At 40.8% G+C, this 21,792-nt stretch overlaps 1 protein-coding gene and 1 non-coding gene across 2 annotated transcripts in view; one reads left to right on the top strand and one right to left on the bottom strand.

Moving 5' to 3' along the window:
* Positions 1-3,082: 3,082 nt before the first annotated feature.
* LOC103279936 (uncharacterized) lies at positions 3,083-15,646 on the bottom strand. The gene is made up of 2 exons (XR_507064.3): positions 15,434-15,646; positions 3,083-3,315 (listed from the first exon to the last, which is right to left on the bottom strand). It is a non-coding gene; the product is annotated as an uncharacterized LOC103279936 (transcript).
* LOC100567477 (neural cell adhesion molecule 2) overlaps positions 4,919-21,792 on the top strand; it is a 45,122-nt gene continuing 28,248 nt past the window's right edge. Inside the window, exon 1 of the mRNA XM_062962365.1 lies at positions 4,919-5,446. Within this exon, the coding sequence (XP_062818435.1) occupies positions 5,332-5,446 (115 nt within the window). The 5' untranslated portion in view covers positions 4,919-5,331. The remainder of the gene's footprint in view (positions 5,447-21,792) is intronic.

Genomic DNA, 21,792 nt, shown 5'->3' with positions numbered 1-21,792 from the left:
TATACCTGACAGATAACCTTAGTGGCCGGAGATTACGGATATCTGTAAATGTTGCTTGCTGCAAGTTTTTTTTTAAATTGTTTTATTTGATATGTAAATTGTTTTTTTTGAATATGAGGATATGATGTTTTAATCTGATTATATATTGCAGTTGGATGTATTTGTATATATGTTGTACGCTGCTTTGAATACCACCCACAGGAGAAAAGCAGGATAGAAATAAATAAATAAATAAATAAATAAATAAATATACAGTAGAGTCTCACTTATCCAACATAAACGGGCTGGCAGAATGTTGGATAAGCGAATATGTTGGATAATAAGGAGGCCTATTAAACATCAAATTAGGTTATGATTTTACAAATGAAGCACCAAAACATCATGTTAGACAACAAATTTTGCAGAAAAAGTAGTTCAATACGCAGTAATGCTATGTAGTAATTACTGTATTTATGAATTTAGCACCAAAATATCACAATATATTGAAAACATTGACTACAAAAATGCGTTGGATAATCCAGAATGTTGGATAAGCGAATATGTTGGATAATAAGGAGGCCTACTAAACATCAAATTAGGTTATGATTTTACAAATGAAGCACCAAAACATCATGTTAGACAACAAATTTTGCAGAAAAAGTAGTTCAATACGCAGTAATGCTATGTAGTAATTACTGTATTTATGAATTTAGCACCAAAATATCACAATATATTGAAAACATTGACTACAAAAATGCGTCGGATAATCCAGAATGTTGGATAAGCGAGTGTTGGATAAGTGAGACTCTACTGTACTATCTTGGGTACCCTGCATTGCCTGGGTTATTTGAAAAAGTCATTTTTTAAAATTTTACAATAAGGTTGTGGGTGAACTACAACTCACATCATGCCAGGTTAACCCCCTGAAACTCCATCAGTAGTTAAAGTTTGTCATGTTGGGCAAGTTTGCTCTAGAAGGGCTGTCACAGAGAGAAGGGTGCAATGTGTTTTTTCCGCTGCACCAGAGGATAGGATCAAGTGTAATGTTTTGACTTTTCAATTGAACATTTTAAAGAACTGCTTGACAGTGAGAACAGGTAGGCACCAGAACCAATTGCCTAGAGGGGTGGTGGCGATGCCTCCATCTCTGGATGTCTTCAAAAAGACAGTTTAGCTAGAGATCCTGCATTGAGCAGGGGTTGGACTTGATGCTTTAATTATGGAGAAAAAGCGTCTTAATGAAATCAAAAACTTCCCCCCTTTACAATTTCCTGCAGGAATGATGGAGACAAGGCTCCTTGATGAAATTTAGAAATTCAATTGCCTAATAATTTCCTACCATGAGTCACTGTGAGGCTACTGAAACAAGTAAATGAGTATTCTTCTTCCTTCACTACACCCTCCCATATTGCTCCATTTCATTGTTTTCTCTCCTAGCCACCCAACCACCAACCCAGCAAGGCTCTCACAGGCTTACCATTTTAGAGAAAAGGAAGGCAATGCTATCCAGGAGGAAGCAAGAAAAAAGTACAGCAGCAAAAGAGTAGCCCAGAAAGTCTGGTTCCTCGCTGTCCACACTGTATATGTGTGTGTGTCTCTATCGTCTATCTATCTCTATCTATCTATCTATCTATCTATCTATCTATCTATCTATCTATCTATCTATCTATCTTCCAAGGTCATGTGGCCGAAATGACTAGACTTAATGTCAGGGGAAAACCTTAAACCTGATAGGAATTGCAAACCAACAACATCTAAAGAGCTACACATTGCCCACTCCTGTTCTGAGATGGTGATGGAATTCCCTTCCAAGCCCATGGTCAGGCAGACAGCATGCTTTCAGCATTGGATCAACATCAGTCAAAGAAACCTTGGAGGTAAGAAGGTTCTGAAAATAGCATGATAGTACATTGCTTTGATGTTTAGTCCAAGGTAGTGTTAGCGTTATCTGCATCTAACGCATAAGACTTCACTGAACCAAGGATGTGCCTTGACTTGTGTATCAAGAGTACCTACCTAGAGCCAAATCGTGACCATATATGCAAAGATGTATCCACTGCTTGTCTGTTTTAGTAATAACTAACAGTAGTAGTTTGATCCTTTTATTTATAGTAAAGGAAGAATCATAGAATAATAGAGTAGGAAGAGACCTCATGGGCCATCCAGTCCAACCCCCTGCCAAAAAGCATGAAAATCACATTCAAAGTACTCCCGACAGATGGCCACCCAGCCTCTGCATAAAAGCCTCCAAAGAAGGAGCCTCTACCACACACTGGGGCAGAGAGTTCCACTGCTGAACAGCTCCCACAGTTAGGAAATTCTTCCTAACGTTCAGGTGGAATCTCCTTCCTTTCCTGTAGTTTGAAGCTGTTGTTCCACATCCTAGTCTCCAGCAGAAAACAAGCTCGCTCCTTCTTATGACTTCCACTCAAATATTTGTACAATGACCATCATGTCTCCTCTCAGCCTTCTCTTCTTCAGGCTAAACATACCTATCTCTTTAAGCCGCTCTTCATAGGGCTTGTTCTCCAGACCTTTGATCATTTTAGTCGCCCTCCTCTGGTCACATTCCAGGTTGTCAACATCCCCCTTCAATTGTGGTACCCAGAATTAGACACAGTGTGATTCCAAGTGTGGTCTGACCAAGGCAGAAGAGAGGGTAGCATGACTTCCCTGGATCTAGACTCTAAACTCCTATTGATTCAGGCCAAAATCTCATTGGCTTTTTAGCTGCCACATCACATTGTTGGCTCATGTTTAACTTGTTGTCCACGAGGACTCCAAGTTGAGCATGATGGAGCACAAGATTTTGGTAGTATAATACAGTTATTATCAGCATTGGCCCAACTATCAAATTAACTAGTCTTTTCCAATTTACCTCTTCCATTTTTTTTATTATTTTGAGGTATTGGCTTATCACAGAGCTGCTTTACACTCAATGTCCAGCAATTGACCTAAATTTCAAATGTATCATTATGTTGAACTTTCAAATCCCCAGATGTAGCTTTAGATGAAACACTCTACAACTCACAAGTTCAGATGTGGTCAAGAAAACATAGAATACGGATGTGCAACTTTATAAGGAAGTTCAGACAGGAGGACATTGGTTCATTACTTCTTTATTTTGTGGATCAGTCAGAAGGTCTCTTCAGGCGATGAATCTCAGGGCGCAGCTTCTGAGACACCGAAAGCCAAGTGTAAAACCGACATCACTATGATAATACTCAAAACAATGAAAAAGAGCCCCACTCCCATTGCTGTGTGGGCCAAGTTGCGTGCCAGGCTGGAATACTTCTGAGAAGCTGCAAAGTCTCCCAAGCGGTTGGCTTTCCGGGTCTATAGAGAAATAAAAAGAAAGAATGGCTTCATGAGTATTTGGTATGAAGAGATAGGTGGTCCCAAGGAGTTGTGAAGCAGTTGTGCATTTGTTGGATAAACACACATACGAACAAACAAATAAATAAGTTTGTCTTAATCTTTCAATTAGGTAAAAAGTAAAGGTTTCCCCTGACGTTAAGTCCAGTCATGTCTGACTCTGGGGGTTGGTGCTCATCTCCATTTCTAAGCCGAAGAGCCAGCGTTGTCCGTAGACACCTCCAAGGTCATGTGGCTGGCATGACTGCATGGAGCGCCGTTACCTTCCCGCCGGAGCGGTACCTATTGATCTACTCACATTGCCATGTTTTCAAACTGCTAGGTTGGCAGGAGCTGGAGCTAACAGCGGCCGCTCATGCCGCTCCCGGGGTTTGAACCTGGGACCTTTCATTCTACAGCTCAGTGCTTTAACGCACTTCACCACCTGGGCTCTTTCAAATTACTTTTCACTAACTTTCTTGTTGACCATGAGTGTTCAACAAATAGAGCAACATTTGTATATTGAGCAATGTGCTGCTCTGGTAGAAACACAAAATTGACCATGGAGACATTTTCCTGTCTTCTTGCACACTCATTACCAATGTGTATGGTTACTTTATTCATGTAGATAAAAACTATCCAAAAAGCAAAATTTGGAAAAGTTATTTTTGGATTGCAACTCCCTGGGAGCTGCAGTCCCAAAAAAGTAACTTTCTCAAATTCTATTGTGAAGTTTGAAGTTTCTGGGCTTACACTTTGAAAACATTATCAACAGCCACACCAACAAAATCGAGAGCAATAATTGAACCTTCTTCTTTTTTTTTTTTTGTATCCTGCCCATCCATGGATACTAGCCCAAAGTGACTATCTACCAAATTGTAGCCTCTGAAGTCCTTCAGAGCATCTGATCCCATATTTTGGGAGGAGCCTGTGTCATTTTCTGACCCATACTCTACTCAAAATAGATCATTACAATTGCCAGGTAATGAAACTTGTGATGCTATTAATCATGTTGGGTGCATTAATGTGGTCCAGGAGGATGCAGAGGAAAAAATGATGCATTACCTCTCAAAAGATGCCAGCCAACTATTTTCATTTTGGAAAAAGAGAAAATAAAATGCTATCAAAGGCTTTCATAGAGTTTTCTGAGCTGTATGGCCATATTCCAGAAGCATTCTCTCCTGACATTTCACCCACATCTATGGCAGGCATCCTCAGAGGTTGTCGAAGTCCTTCCCTAATAAAATGTTAATTTATATGTGTAACCAACCACAACGGCAACTTTGGGGTCCACGGGCCAAAAGCTAGAGTTAATCACCTTTAGCAACAATGTTGGAGGATTCCTCCAGATATAGCAAATGAGTTGGAGGAGGTTACAGTATTTATTGCTGGAAGTTTTGGAATGTTTTAAAACGCAACCAAACAATGTTACTGTGAACTCTTTTCTGGCGATTCTTGGCACCAATTGCAACATTTATTCCCATTCTCAAGGGACTTTATTTCCAGTTCTGATATATTTCACAACAATCTGTTCCATTCTTTTTTCTCTTTCTCTTTGATTTTTAAAAAGAAAAACTATTACATCCATGATTAATGTTGTGGTATTTGAGTGGATAAGAAGAACTGAATTTCTGAATAATTTTATGCATCTCTCTGATACAGATATAGATTTAAAAGGTAGCATTTTCCAAATGGAGTCCTTAATGTTTTTTCCATTGTTTGCAACCACGTCTCTAACTCCCAAATGAGTCCCATCCTTTCAAATTCACCAACTTTTGCCTCTTGTATTATCTGATATAGTTTTGAAGCTTGCCATTTTGTTTCATTTATGCTGTCTGTACAATACATTTGAACTAGGGTTGATGTCTGTTCTGTTTAATTTGGCCTGAAAGTAATTTATCTGCATTTGTTGCAACCATTTTTTTTTATTGTGTCAGAAGCGAATTGTGAACATACTGCAAGTCGCTTCTGGTGTGAGAGAATTGACCATCTACAGAGATGTTGCCCAGGGGACACCTGGATATGTTACCATCCTGCTGGGAGGCTTTTCTCAAGCTAGAGCTGGCAAACGGGAGCTCACCCCATCTCGCGGAATCGAACCGGAAACCTTCAGGTCAGCAACCCAACCTTTAGGTCAGCAGTCCATGTTGCAACCATGATGGAGCTATTGGTTCAAGTCTATTTTTAAGTTGTTCTGATTGATGTTTTATAGATATGAATGATTCAAATATTTATTGTAAGCTATTTACTTAAACTTTTTTTTGTTTTAAAATATAGTATTACAGTAGAGTCTCGCTTATCCAACGTAAACGGGTCGGCAGAATGTTGGATAAGTGAATATGTTGGATAATAAGGAGAGATTAAGGAAAAGCTTATTAAACATCAAATTAGGTTATGATTTTACAAATTAAGCACCAAAACATCGTGTTATACAACAAATTTGGCAGAAAAAGTAGTTCAATACGCAGTAATACTATGTAGTAATTACTGTATTTATGAATTTAGCACCAAAATATCACGATGTATTGAATACATTGACTACAAAAATGCGTTGGATAATCCAGAACATTGGATAAGTGAGTGTTGGATAAATGAGACTCTACTGTATAACTCTGTTTTACCCTACCCAGAGCTTCGGGGAGAGACAGACAAGAAGTGAAAACAACAGCAGCAGCAGAAAATCTGCCCTAATCTGTATTTTTCTGCACTAATATGGGAAAGTGTAAGGGAACAGGAGAGGGTCAATTTCTACTCCTACTCCCTGTAGGTTGCATCAATGTGGTGATCAGGAGCAGGAATGATATAATTTCCATATTTAAAGTCCAAAATAGGTGTTAAAGGTTTGAGTTTACATGCAGTCAGAAAGCAAAACGGCTGCATTTTTGGACAATTTCCCAGCATTTGGGTAAGAAAAGAAGAAACAATTAGACATAATGGTTTTTCAGGGAAAGGCATTGGAAACAACAAATCCCCCATCCTGTTGCATATGATTGATTTTGGCCAAATCCATCCTTAAAGTGTTGTTAGAGCTTAGTTTCTACAGGATCTTTTCCACACTGAAATTTCATCTCCACGAAACAATACAAAAGGTAAAGGTAAAGGTTTCCCCTGACGTTAAGTCCAGTCATGTCTGACTCTGGGGGTTGGTGCTCATCTCCATTTCTAAGCCGAAGAGCCGGCGTTGTCCGTAGACACCTCCAAGGTCATGTGGCTCGCATGACTGCATGGAGCGCTGTTACCTTCCCACCAGAGCAGTACCTATTGATCTACTCACATTGGCATGTTTTCGAACTGCTAGGTTGGCAGGAGCTGGAGCTAACACCGGGTGCTCAAGCTGCTCCCGGGATTTGAACCTGGGACCTTTTGGTCTGCAAGTTCAGCAGCTCAGCGCTTTAGTGCACTTCACCACCAGGGCTCCACACACTTTGCCACCAGGGCTCCATACAATATGTGTGATAATATTTGAATTAAAATAGCTATTACTTAGCATTCCTTGCACAACTGCCTAACTAGCCTGTCCGCCTGCTTTAAGTGTCCCCACAGATGTTGTTGGGCTTCCCCCTGTCCCCATAGCCCAGCATGCCCCACTTTCCACAAGAGTCTCACCAGTACGGAGTAATACACAGCAGCCATGCCCAAGGGTATACAGCAGCAGATCGATGTAAATATGGAGTAGATCAGGTAATCGGGTGCCTCGGTGTGCTGGACAGTTGGGATGATGATAGAGTGTGAAGGTTGTATAGATGGACCTGAACTGAATCCTGGACCAGGTGGGACATAGTAAGGCTGGTACTGGGGTGGCATCGGCAGAGTTGCCCCATAGCCCAAAGCAGGAGCTGATCCAGGTAGAGGTTGTAGTGAATCCGGCATTGTTAAGGGCTGCTTTCCATACATGGGAGATGGATTCCTAGTCCACGTTTTCTCTCTTCTCCTTTGCAGTTAGGAGTCTCTCCTCCTTTTTCAGTTCTCCACGTTCCTTCTTTCTGGCCTACTAAGCTGTTGGGTTGCCCAGTTTGGCTCTTTCTGTGATTTATGCTCAGTCTTTCGTTTTCTTTCTTCTGCAGTGCTCAACCAGCCACTTCAAATCTTCATTTGGGTGGGTGCTTCCTTTAGGTTCTTCCCCACCTAATAATTGTTCTGGCTCTTGGAGAGGTGGGCTTCTCTCTCCTTCACAGCCTCAAACCGGCCCTGGGACTGATTGAATCACTTCTTTGTCCTTCACAGCCCAGGAGAAGAAGTGGCCAAGATATGGGATGAGGCAATGAATAACCCAGGCAAACAGACTGTTTTGGGGTGGCAACCCAGATAAGGGGACAAGACATTTCTGAGCAACCAAGGCCTATTATCTCACTGTCATAATCCTTTCTATTGTTCTTGTGTGCCTTTAAATTGTTTCAAACTTACAGCAACCCTAAATAAAACATAGGTAAAGAGGTAAAGGTTTCCCCTGACGTTAAGTCCAGTCGTGTCCAACTCTGGGGGTTGGTGCTCATCTCCATTTCTAAGCTGAAGAGCCATCATTGTCCATAGACACCTCCAAGGTCATGTGGCCAGCATGACTGCATGGAGCGTCGTTACCTTCTCGCCAGAGCGGTACCTATTGATCTACTCACATTTGCATGTTTTCAAACTGCTAGGTTGGCAGAAGCTGGGGCTAACAGCTGGTGCTCATTCCTCTCCCCGCATTCGAACCTGCAACCTTTTGGTCCACAAGTTGAGCAGCTCAGCGCTTTAACATACTGCGCCACCGGAGGCCCTAAAGAAAACATACAATTGGGTTTTTGGCCCATGGGAGCAGGGTGGTCTTTGCTTCCTTCTGAGGTTGAGAAAGTGTGTCTTGTTTAAGGTCAGTTAATGGGTTTTTATGGCTGAGGATGGATTCATGCCCTGATCTCTAGGGTTGTAGCTCAGTGCTCCAAATACTACACTCTACTGACTCTAATTCTCACTATGTATGGGGAGCCCCTGGTGCTGCAGCGGGTTAAACCACTGAACTGCTGAACTTGCTGACTGAAAGGTTGGTAATTCGAATTTGGAGAGCGAGGTGAGCACCCGCTGTTAGCCCCAGCTTCTGCCAACATAACAGTTCAAAAATAGGTACCTCTCTGGTGGGAAGGTAACGGTGCTCCATGGAGTCATGTCAGCTGCATGACCTTGGAGGTGTCTATGGACAACGCTGGCTCTTTGGCTTAGAAATGGAAATGAGCACCAACCCCCAGAGTTGGATACAACTAGATTTAATGTCAGGGAAAAACCTGTACCTGTACCTAGTTGAATACTAAATGATTTTTAAAAGGGCAAGGCAGACATCCCTGCATTTTGGAAGAAGTCTTCTCTAGAAACAAAGGTCTCCACCTTCTCTTCTGCAAACTAAACATTATCTAGAAACAAATTTTGTGAGAAAAAGTGATAGCCATGTTTAAATACTTGAAAAGATACCATAAGGGAGAGGGAGCAGGCTTGTTTTCTGCTGCCCTGGAGACTAGGATTCAGAACAATGGGTTCAAATGGAGCTCACCCTACTCCCCAAATTCAAACCGCTGACCATTTGGTCAGAAGTTCAGCAGGTCAGTGGTTTCAACTGCTGTGCCATCAGAGGCTCTGGCGCATTCAACTATAACAGTCTAAAATCTAAATGAATAAAATCTGACAAATCTGTTGAAAGACCTGGACTCAGTCCCTGAAAACCTGAACATTAAAGGTTAACCGACACAAACTGAGCTGGGGGTGGGAGTAAAGAAGCCTTGGGAATTCCCTGGACACACATCCTGTCTCTGTTTGTCTCTAGCTCCTTCCACTGGCAGGGTTTATTTGCCTTATGCTGTTAAGCATGTGTGCTTTAGTTCCAGGAAGGCATCTGTCAACAATTTAAAAGAATTAAATCTTCCATCTGGTCAATAGCTATCTATGCCCCAAAGCCATTTTGAAAAAAAAAAAGGAGCTTTGCTCTCAAAGCCTTCATTAACTGAGGCATGCTTGGACTTTGCAAGTCTCTTTCTTCCACTGGTGCACTTTGATGGACGCTCTTCATTTGGTATTTATAGACTGAAATAACCCAAAAATTATGGGAAAATGGTGGCAGTAGAGACAGTGGTTCGTTTAAGGTTAGCATTTGGCCTTCCAGATGTTGGGGGGGATCCAAATGGTCTTCATTGCTGACCAGGGCTGATGAGACTTGTAGGTCAACAACATCTGGAGAGCCATAAATAGTCCACCTCTGATTTTAGCATATATTAGGAAGAAGAATCCTTATTTCATATTGCTATTTGTTCATAGTTCCACTTGGTTTCTTTGACCTTTATTTTATGAATAGGAGTCCTATTTTGAGAATTGTGGCTATGAAATATTTAATCTGTGTGGAGCAGATACTGATGATGTCCTGCACTGTGGCTAATACCTGCTTTGAGTCTCCTTGTGGAGAGAAAAAGTGGGGTATAAATAAACATAAACATAATAGTAGTAGTAGTAGTAGTAGTAGTAATCAGAACAAATGCAATTAAGGCCAAGATCGAAAAATCAGCTGATTACCCAAAATGCAGACTGTGCAAGGAAACCGACAAAACCATTGATCATCTCCTCAGCTGCTGTAAGAAAATCGCACAGACAGACTACAAATAGAGGCACAACTATGTGGCCCAAATGATTCATTAGAACTTATGCCTCAAGTACTACCTTCTAGCAGCAAAGAACTGGTGGGATCACAAACCTGCAAAAGTATTGGAGAATGAGCATGCAAAGATACTGTGGGACTTCCGAATCCAGACTGACAAAGTTCTGGAATACAACACACCAGACATCACAGTTGTGGAAAAGAAAAAGGTTTGGATAATTGATATCGCCATCCCAGGTGACAGTCGCATTGACGAAAAACAACAGGCAAAACTCAGCCACTATCAGGACCTCAAGATTGAACTTTAAAGACTCTGGCAGAAACCAGTGCAGGTGGTCCCGGTGGTGATGGGCACACTGGGTGCCATGCCAAAAGATCTCAGCCGGCATTTGGAAATAATAGACATTGAAAAAATTACGATCTGCCAACTGCAAAAGGCCACCCTGCTGGGATCTGCGCGCATCATCCAAAAATACATCACACAGTCCTAGACACTTGGGAAGTGTTCGACTTGTGATTTTGTGATACGAAATCCAGCATATCTATCTTGTTTGCTGTGTCATAATAATAATAATAATAATCATAATCATAATCATAATCATAATCATAATAAAAGCTGGATTCCAATTAAAAGGACATTCAGCTGTTGACATGCTCAAGGATAAAAGAAAAGTCATCAAAAGCTGCCCTACTTATATTACAGAAGCGTTTCTCAACCTGGGGGTCAGGACCCCTGGGGGGGGTCACGAGAGGGTGTCAGAGGGGTCACCAAAGATCAGTATTAATTTCTGTTGGTCATGGGTGTTCTGTGTGGGAAGTTTGGCCCAATTCTATCATTGGTGTGGCTCAAGGGGTTCTTTGATTGTAGGTGAACTATAAATCCCAGCAACTACAATTCCCAAATATAAAGGTCTATTTTCCCCAAACTCTACCAGTGTTCACATTGTGGCATATTGAGTATTTGTGCCAAGTTTGGTCCTGATCCATCATTGTTTGAGTCCACAGTGCTCTCTGGATGTAGGTGAACTACAACTCCCAAATTCAAGGTCAATGCCCACCAAACACTTCCAGTATTTTCTGTTGGTCATGGGAGTTCTGTGTGCCAAGACTGGTTCAATTCCATCATTGGTGGAGTTCAGAATACTCTCTGATTGTAGGTGAACTACAAATCCCAACAACTACAACTCCTAAATGACAAAATCATTTACCAGTATTCAAATTTGGCCGTATCGGGTATTTATGCCATAGTTGGTCCAGTGAATGAAAATACATCCTGCATATCAGATATGTACATTATGATTCATAACAGTAGCCAAATTACAGTTATGAAGTAGCAACAAAAATAATTCTATGGTTTGGGGTCACCACAATATGAGGAACTGTATTAAGGGGTCGTGGCATTAGGAAGGTTGAGAACCATTGTATTATAAGGACATAGAATGTGAGAAGTATGAATCGGGGAAAGCCAGAAACAAGAAATGAAACATTTCTTAAATATTGCAGTAATTGGGATGAGGAAGCTAAACTGAACCCAAATGGGACACTTTGAGTCAGATAATTGCAATGTTTTACTCGGGAAATGAAAAATCTGTGAAGAAATAGGGTGACAATAATAAATGGAGGGGACATGCAGCAAAAGGAGTCAAAGAACCAAATAATATCATAAGACCTCAGGGCAAAGCTATCAATATCACTGTTATCCAAGTTAATGTTTGAACTACAGAGGAAGAAGAAACTGAAAAATTCTGTGCTGGAATTCAAGAGGAAATCGATCAGTTTGGCCTCGGATTAAGAAATCAAGCAGGAGAGCTTCTGGCTGAATTTGGTCAGGACAACTGTCTTTTTCATTGCAAACACATTTTAGAAGAGTTTTCCAACCAGTCTATCAGATATTTATGATCAATTAATGAGTTTTCTATGTAAATATAACATAGGGGTGTTTGTCCAATGCTTTGATGAGATAAAGTTAAATTATATCCACAGTATACCCACCATACACTAATCCAATCATGTAATCAAAGGAGATAAAGAGCTGTCTGGCAGCATTTTTTTAAAAAAAGATGCCCTTGTTAATTATTGCTCTGTTGGCTGCTAGGCTTGATCGATCCACGAAAAATTTGATTCTAAACTCGTTGCAAAAGTAGAGGGGGGCAGCGTTTCGTTTTTGAAGGTATTTCCGAATTTTGCCCCCCAAAAATTCGTTATTTTCGAAATTAATTCGTTAATGGCGGACGCGCATGCGCAATTCCCAAAAACAGCACAGAGGGAGAGGACTTTACAGGACTCTCCCACCCTCATTTTTTGAGTGATCTTCCTCAAACTTGGTACAGTGGTAGAACACATTTAACACTGATAGCTCACCAAAATTTGGAACGTTTCCCTTATCCTCTGATTTTTGGCGAATTTTCATAGCTTTTATAATAAACCATTTTTTAATAATTGCAGAAATCTGTTCCTGGTTTGAAAGTCTTATTTCCTGTTAAATTGGGTTGTCTTTACTGTGAAAGTCATTGTTCTACTTCAGAAACTTTGTTTTTGTGGCTGAAACTTTGTTAAATTGGTGTGTGTGTGATATATACTGTGTATATATATATAGTCCCTGCATATGTGTGTGTGTGTGTGTGTGTGTGTGTGTGTGTGTGTGTGTGTGTGTATAGGTAAAGGTAAAGGTATCCCTTGACGTTAAGTTCAGTCATGTCTGACTCTGGGGGTTGGTGCTCATCTCCATTTCTAAGCCCAAGAGCCAGTGTTGTCCATAGACACCTCCAAGGTCATGTGGCCGGCATGACTACATGGAGTGCCATTACCTTCCCGCCAGAGCGGTACCTATTGATCTACTCACATTGGCATGTTTTCAAGCTGCTAGGTTGGCAGAAGCTGGAGCTAACAGCGGGCACTCACTCTGCTCCCGGGATTTGAACCTGGGACCTTTCGGTCTGCAAGTTCAGCAGCTCAGTGCTTTAACACACTTCGCCATCGGGGCTCATGTATATATAATATACATACACATACACACAATGTGGAGAATATGTGGAAAGGTAGATAGATAGATAAGTTGGGAGCCACAGCGAAGGCACCTTCCTGGGAGCAAGGTCTAATAATAATAATAATAATAATAATAATAATAATAATAATAATAAAAAATCCCTTATAATATCCAAGATGGGTACCATTATTGGCAGAGAAAGCCAAGCTGTAGGAGTTGAAATCCAATCATTTATCCTCCCTATAGAATCAATTTTATATGCATTTTTAGCTACAGAAAAGCTAAAATCAGGACAGTAAAAGAACAACACCCAGAAAATGGGAATTCCAGACAGGAAACAATCAGGGCCAGCTAATACCTCCCAACAAAGGATTCCCCCAGGTAGGAAGCAGCCAGGCTTTGAAGCTGCAAGGCTATTCAATGCTAATCAAGGTGACCAATTGCAACATTCACACTTGCCTCCCACAGACAAGAGTTCTTTCTCCCACCCTGGACCTTCCACAGATATATAAACCCCACTTGCCTAGCTTCGCACAGACGTCAAAACCTCTGAGTATCAGGCCTGAGCTGAGGCGAGGCGGCGGCGGCCATTTCCCCCCTCCGTCTTCCTCCTCCTCCTCGGCCTCCTTCCCCCTCGCCCCCTCCCATTGGCTGAGCCCGTGACGCCCCTTTTGCTGAGGGGCAAAAGGAAAGGGCCTGAATGGTGGGAGTTTGGGTGATTTGCAAAAGCTTTTTTTTCCTAACGAAAAAAACGACGAAATAAGAAAAAACGGCCTCTCGCGATTCGAAACCGCGATATCCAGACGTGTGGACAATCAAGGCCGTATATTGCTTCAAAACAAACGAAAATAACAAATTAATAACGGGTAACGGGGAAATCGAATTATTTGAGCAAGCCTATTGGCTGCTTTATATAATCTGATCACAAATTTCGGGGAAGTTGTTGAGCTATTGAGTAAATCCAATCTTTCTTTTTCTCTCTTTCTCTCATCAATCCATTCACCTTAGAAAACATGTTGATCCAGGAAAAAGGACCCACACATCCCAGTAACAAAATAGATTCTGTCATGTAAGTGCAAAGATCCTGTTGCTCAATAGAATTTCAGGAATTAGGTTCAATCCCTGGACATTGCTAAAAGATTTCAGAATGCAGGGCTGGGATTAACCTTTGCCTCTTAGAGATAACACAGGGATAAATAAAATTTCTATCCTCTTTTGCACTGAGTTCTATAGACAACTGAATATTTTGCTACCTTGTCTTTTAATGTTGAGGGTCATACCTTGAAGAGAGGAGGAAGGCATGGAAGTCTGCACTTCCAGAAAACCCCAGAAGAGATACTGCATCTCTGCAAGAACTGCATTATATTAATAGTAATATTAGAAATCTAATAGGAAGGAACAGTATGTTCTGGGATACTGATGCCATGAGCATCATCTTGTTTCAATGAATATTCGGTAAACATTTTGATCTGGTATTCACATCACTTGTGAAACTAAAGTAATCACCCATAACAGTATTGTATACCTCTCAGGTCCTAAAGTGTTACACCATGATGTGGTGCTTTGTATTTTGTATGTATTCAGATGCTAGTTTGACCAGTGTTTGAATCCCAGTTTGGCCACAAAAACCTAATTTGGACATGTCGCACTCTCTCTGCCTCAAAAGGAAGGCAACAGCATGCCTATTTTGAACAACTCCTACGACAAACACCCATGATAGGCTCACTTTAGGACAGGGGTCCTCAAACTTTTGAAGCAGAGGGCCGGTCCACTATCCTTCAGACTGTTGAGGGGGCGAATTATCATTTGAAAAAAAAATACAAACAAATTCCTATGCATACTGCACATGTCTTATTTGTAGTGCAACAACAACAACGAAAGAACAATACAACATTTAAAAATGAAAACAATTTTAACCAACATAAACTTATGAGGATTTCAATGGAAAGTGTGGGCCTGCTTCTGGCCAATGAGATAGTCAAGTTAATTAGGACTGTTGTTGTTGTGTGCCTTCAAGTCATTTCAGACCTTGGCCGAGCCTAAGTCTAAAAATAATTATTTATTTACTGCATTTATTTACTACATTTATATCCCACTCTTCTCACCCAGAAGGGGACTCAGAGCAGCTGTATGTACATACAATATATTATATTATTAGCATAGCACAATATTAACATTATATATTACTATATTGAACTATACCACTATACTATTATATAATACGTAATATATAACATATAATTAATATTATTATATGGTATTATTATTAGTATTATATTGTATAACATTATAATATTATTATCAATATTATATGTATATACAATATATTATATTATTAAAACTGATATAAAAATATTATATTATAAAACTGAGGGCGGGGGCCAGGTAAATGACCTTGGAGGGCCGCATCCGGCTCCCGGGCCTTAGTTTGGGGACCCCTGCTTTAGGATTTCCACAAGTCAGAATTGGTTAGAAGGAACACAATCACAACAACAGCAACAAACCTTTACATTTCACGGGCTTTGTTCAAATCAGGATTACAATTGGATTTTGTTCCGTGGTGTCTGCTCTTTTTTTCACATTGTGTTATTGACTCTTCCACTCTGCCCCTTTTCCCAGGGGGGTCTTAGATCTTTTCGCAACCAAACACCAGCCCTAGAAGAATATGGGGGAAAGTGGATAGAAAAAAGGGAGTAACTGCTCTTTGGTCTGCATATTTACAGTTCTTAGTACAAAAACCTAGTGTTTGGTAAGTCTCAGGCATGAGGAATGAGCAAATAGGAAGGACAGAGTCTTTATTTCCTGTTGGTTTATGGATCTAATCTTTACAACGTTAATTCGCTGGAACATCAGAGTCTAGTCGGGGCTTCCCCCTTTCAAAGTAATGTTAATGTGCAGCTTTATGGAGCATATCATGTCAGAAGCAGATTGAGGATACAGTTATAACGTATAGAAAAACCACAAAGTTAAAAACTTGGCATGATACTAGATTTCCTTTGACCAGAAGCTGGCCACTTGGAGTGCCTGGTGTCATTGTAGGAAGGTCCTCCAATGTGCATGTGGCAGGGCTCAGGCTGCATTGTAGTAAGTGGTCTGTGGTTTGCTCTTCTCCACACTCGCATGTCATGGTTTCCACTTTGTAGCCCCATTGTTGCACCCCAAGGCAGCATGAACACTGGAAACTAGACAGAGACCAATAATCATATAATATCTTTATTAAAGCAAATATAAATTCAGGAATGCATAAGCAGAAGGGATGTGTGGGAAATAGTCCTTTGTGATGAGGTATGAATAAGTCCAAAAAGATGAAGGAAAAAGTCCAATATTATTGTCCAAAGTCCAAAACCGAAACACGCTCAAACTGTTGGGAAGTTTGAGTGGAGAACAACAAGGAAGAAAGGCTGAATAACAAGGTCCCCCGTCACTAGGCGATCGTGGATATCAAAGCAGGAACAAGACGAAGCGAAGATCAAATGCAGGAACAAGGCAGGGAAGTGAATTTACTCCAGTTTAAATCGAGAGTCGCGGCTCGGCTTGGCCGCCAGAAACAGGAGGCTTGGCTTGGTGAAATCAGGGAACTGGAGTTGGTGAAGTGTTCTCAGGAAAATGTTATGTTGACACCGCAAATTGTCTGTAGTGCCAGGCACTTTTATGGAACGAAGATCAGATCCCAATGAAGGGAGACCAAACTCCCCAAAAGTTCCCAAGGGAATCTTCTTATCCATAATCCCCTTGAGATGCCAAGCGGTTACTCCTTCTAAGCCCTTGTTTTTCTGATCTCTGGTGATGCAAAAACTCCTTACGGTTGAAGGGCACGTTCTCTGAGAAACTCTGGACATCTGGTTCAGCCACGGGAGTAACATCTCCAGTATCTCTCCCAATTAAGGAAGCATCTGAACTATCAACAGTCGGCAGCTGTAACTGAAAGGAGCTCGGAGAACTGGGCAAAAGGTCAGAATAAGCTTCATCTTGGTGAAAGTTCATTTCTGGATCAGGTGCAGAAGCCAAAGGTGGCTGGGGTATGACACCCATTTCTTAAGATTAGCTCTGCATCTCATGGTGTCTGTTCAGCACCTTCCTACTGCCTCATCACACAAGAGCATGAATCTGTTAATGTGGGATTTGTGTATTGATAATGTTTAAATGCAATTTGTGTCTTGGTTTGTATTGCATACTGATTGAATCATCCAGAGTGTACTATAGTCTGTAAAGAGTTAATTACTGAGAAGCTGTGATGACCTTGATGTGTGGTTGGAACTGGGGAGTGTCCAGACACAAGTGTTTGTGCATTGCTGATTGCATCTGTTCTGTTCTGTTCTGCTGTCTGTTGAGAAGTCAAGTCCTGTGTCCATTGTCTTCAAGTCTGTTTGTCTTTATTACTGAAGTCAGTAAAACTTGTATATAGTTTTACCAACGTCTCTGGATGTCACTTCATTCTGCGTCCCTCTGACTCCATCTACTGCTGCGTAAACTACTCTGACAGAATCCACTTTAAATCCGGTTTCTGCCTCCTACAGAATTCTTTTATGATATGCTGAGCCCCGGTGGCAAAGTGTTTAAAGCACTGAGCTGCTGGATTTGCAGACCGAAAGGTCCCAGGTTCAAATCCTGGTAGCGGAGTGAGCGCCCGCTGTTGCTCCAGCTTCTGCCAACCTAGCAGTTCGAAAACATGCCAATGTGAGTAGATCAATAGGTACCGCTCTGGCAGGAAGGTAACGGTGCTCCATGCAGTCATGCCGGCCACATGACCTTGGAGGTGTCTATGGACAACACCGGCTCTTCGGCTTAGAAATGGAGATGAGCACCAACCCCCAGAGTCAGACATGACTGGACTTAATGTCAGGGAAAACCTTTACCTTTACTATGCTGAGCATAGCTTTACCTTTACCTTTACTATGCTGAGCATAGCTTTACCTTTACCTTTACTATGCTGAAACCCTGTTAACGACACAGGGCTGTGACAATATTTGTCTTATTTGCCCCAGGCACAAAGGGCTGCTACTAGACCCTTGGGATATTATCATATTAAAATGAGAACAGAATGCCATTTGTACCCCATCCCTCCTATGCTCCCTTCAGTAGAAATGTGGCTGATAAATACACCTTCAAAAGAGCACAAATAACCGATAATTTGACCCTGAAAGGAGGAGCAGAACTTTGAAGAAGGCCAGCTCCAGCAACTCACACAAACAAATAACAAATAACAAATTAGAGCAAAATCAAGAAGTCCTATTAAACTATTTAATAACTACGGCAAGAATTGGTTATGCAAGAAATTGGAGATTGAAAGAAATTCCAACAATACAACGATGGGAAATTAAGATACTGGAAATATGAAATATGGATAAATTACGGACATTGCTATCAAGACGACAGGCCCTAGCAAGAGAAGGAACCGATTGGAGCTCAGTGAGAGACTATTTAACTCAAAAGAGCAAGAAAATAATAATTTAGAAAGAATATTTTCCTTTTTTCTTTTTTCAAAAATCTTTTTTAAATCAGGAAATATCTGCTGAACAAAAAAAAAAGGGGGGGGGGAAGCAAGAATGGATAACAAGAGAAGGATTAAATGGAAGAAACACAAACATGAAGAAGATCGGGGATGCAGCAAAACAGGGTTTGTTCTTGCACCATTGGAACACATACTCATTTATATATTCATTTTTGCTTGTTTATCTCAAACTGTTCTTGGGCTGTTTATAAGAAAAAGACAGCCAGCATATAAAAGCCAAAACTATAAAATCCAGATGTGGCAGAAAGCAAGTAAACGTAATAAAACTGGGGCAGCTCCCAGAAATCCACAACGTGTAAACTCTGAAGTTGTTTGGGAAATGTTAAACTTGGGGAATGACAACTCCCAATAATGCTCAGTCAACATGATTATGGTTGAGGAGTTCTGAGAATTATGGTTCCAAATCTTGGTTGGATTGCAGGGTTGTTGTATGTTTTCTGGGCTGTATGGCCATGTTCCAGAAATATTATCTCCTGACGTTTCACCCACATCTATGGCAGGCATCCTCAGAGGTTGTGAGGTATGGAGAAACTAAGCAAGGAAGGTTTATATATCTGTGGAAGTTCCTGGGTGGGGGGAAAGAACTCTTGTCCGTTGGAGGCCAGTGTGAATGTTGTAATTAATCACCTTCGTTAGCATTAAATGGCCTTCCCAGCCTCACATCCTGGCCTGGGGGAATCATTTGTTCAGAGTCATTAGCTGCCCCTGATTGATTCCTGTCTGGAATTCTTCTGTCTTCAGAATGCTGCTCCTTATTTACTGTTCTGGTTTTGGATTTTTTTTTCAAATACTGGTAGCCAGATTTTGTTCACTTTCATGAATAAAAGCAGCTGAAACAGTGGGATGACAAAGGATTAATTGGGTCACTTTTTGCCAAAACAGGACAATTGGAGGACATTTCTTTCTCTCCTCTCTTTCCATAACAATTGGCTATCTAGCAACTATCATCCTCAAAAGTAAATGATTCCTAGCTATAAAGTTCATTTTTTCAAGGTTTTGGCATGTGGCTCTAACGCATGACACAAACCAAAAGGTGTTGCAATATCTAAACAGTCAGCTTTTTATTGCTTTGGGGAAAATTCTTGCTCAGTCCCCTAAATAAAGTTCTCAGCTCTGCTATGCAAATGAACAACCCAATGCACAGGATCACAAAGAGGTTATGTGAGTCATTGTTTCCTTTGTGATATGTGCTGCTTTCTCCACGGAGGAGGCCTTGAAATACAAAAGTGTTGATATCAAGAAAGAAAAGGGGTGTAGAACTTCAGAGATAACACCCTTATCCAGAATTGCTGGAGAGATCCTAGACAGATCAACAGAAACTCATGGACGTAAAGGCAAATGTGTCTGCAGGAGTTTGAAAGTTTAATTGTATAAGTATTATACTCTCCAACATTCACAGGGGAAATATTTTTATTTTAGTTGATTGCACATGAAGATAGTCTGTTGTAATGCCTTTTATTTTCCTATTCCTTTGACTCAGAGTTTTCCATTTGAATCCCAGTCCTTAATAATAATAATAATAATAATAATAATAATAATAATAATAACAACAACAACAACAACAACAATATAGAGCTGACAGCTGGCACAACAAAACATTGCATGGAAAGTTCCTTGACAAAATTGAAGGAAAAGCTGATAAGGAGAAGACCTGGCTATGGCTCACGAATGGGACCCTGAAGAAGGAGACAGAAGGCCTGATCCTTGCAGCCCAGGAGCAAGACATCAGGGCAAAGGCAATTAAGGCCAAGATCGAAAAATCAGCTGATGACCCAAAATGCGGACTGTGCAAGGAAACCGACAAAACCATTGATCATATCCTCAGCTGCTGTAAGAAAATTGCACAGACAGACTACAAACAGAGGCACAACTATGCGGCCCAAATGATTCATTGGAACTTATGCCTCAAGTACCACCTCCCAGCAGCAAAGAACTGGTGGGATCTCAAACCTGCAAAAGTATTGGAAAATGAGCACGCAAAGATACCGTGGGACTTCCGAATCCAGACTGACAAAGTTCTGGAACACAACACACCAGACATCACAGTTGTGGAAAAGAAAAAGGTTTGGATCATTGATGTCGCCATACCAGGTGACAGTCGCATTGACGAAAAACAACAGGAAAAACTCATCTGCTATCAGGACCTCAAGATTGAACTTCAAAGACTGGCAGAAACCAGTGCAGGTGGTCCCGGTGGTGAGGGGCACATTGGGTGCCATGCCAAAAGATCTCAGCCGGCATTTGGAAACAATAGACATTGACAAAATTACGATCTGCCAACTGCAAAAGGCCACCCTGCTGGGATCTGCGTGCATCATCCGAAAATACATCACACAGTCCTAGACACTTGGGAAGTGTTCGACTTGTGATTTTGTGAAACAAAATCCAGCATATTTATCTTGTTTGCTGTGTCACACAATAAAATAATAATAATAATAATAATAATAATAATAATAATAATAATATAACAACAAACAACAACAACAACAACAGCAGCAATACTTTATTTTTCTATCCCACCACTATCTCCCTGAAGGGACTTGGGGTGGCTAACAGGCAGCCAAGCCCAAAACAGAAACAAAATATGACAAATTAAAACCATTATGAATAGCTAAGAAACAATGATCACAACAATCAAATAAAACAAACAATTAAATGGAACAGCCATTTGTGTATTTGTTTCTCCTTTCAGAAATATAGTCTTGAAACATATAGATATTGAATATGTCTGTAGGATATCACAATTCACAATCAGATCACTGAAAAGTCAGAAGAAATAAACAGACAACAATTTTCTATTAATTTCTCATACATTTTAGTATATTCTATTCTATTGACATTTCAAATTCCATACATATCTACTATGTATATAAATCCCTCTCCCTCGCCTCCTACCCTCTGGGAACAGTTGTACAGTATCTCTACTTGTGATATCATACATACATATTCAATAAAAATTTAAACTGTTCTCAAAGTTTGTGAGATCTTCTAAATGTTTCCTAAATAAAGGAAACCCAAGGAAACTCCAGAGCATCCCCAAACTTTTCCTAACTGATTTGACTTGGGGATGTTTACAAGAAGTGAAAAAATGTTGGGGCATTCAGGAACGAATTCAGTGTAAGTCAGGTTTATAATCCACATATAGATGAGTTCCAAGAGGATGTACATATGTGCACACACAGATGTTCCAAAACGTTTACCTTTACCTAAGTAGGTAAAGGTAAAGGTTTTCCCCTGATATTAAGTCTAGTCGTGTCTGACTCTGGGGGTTGGTGCTTATCTCCATTTCTAAGTCGAAGAGCCGGCATTGTCCGTAGGCACCTCCAAGGTCATGTGGCCAGCATGACTGCA

This window comes from Anolis carolinensis, unplaced genomic scaffold (assembly GCF_035594765.1).
Source record: "Anolis carolinensis isolate JA03-04 unplaced genomic scaffold, rAnoCar3.1.pri scaffold_10, whole genome shotgun sequence".
Lineage (NCBI taxonomy): Eukaryota > Metazoa > Chordata > Lepidosauria > Squamata > Dactyloidae > Anolis > Anolis carolinensis.
Note: the sequence above shows the minus strand (reverse complement) of the source record. Positions and strands in the feature narration are given on the sequence as shown.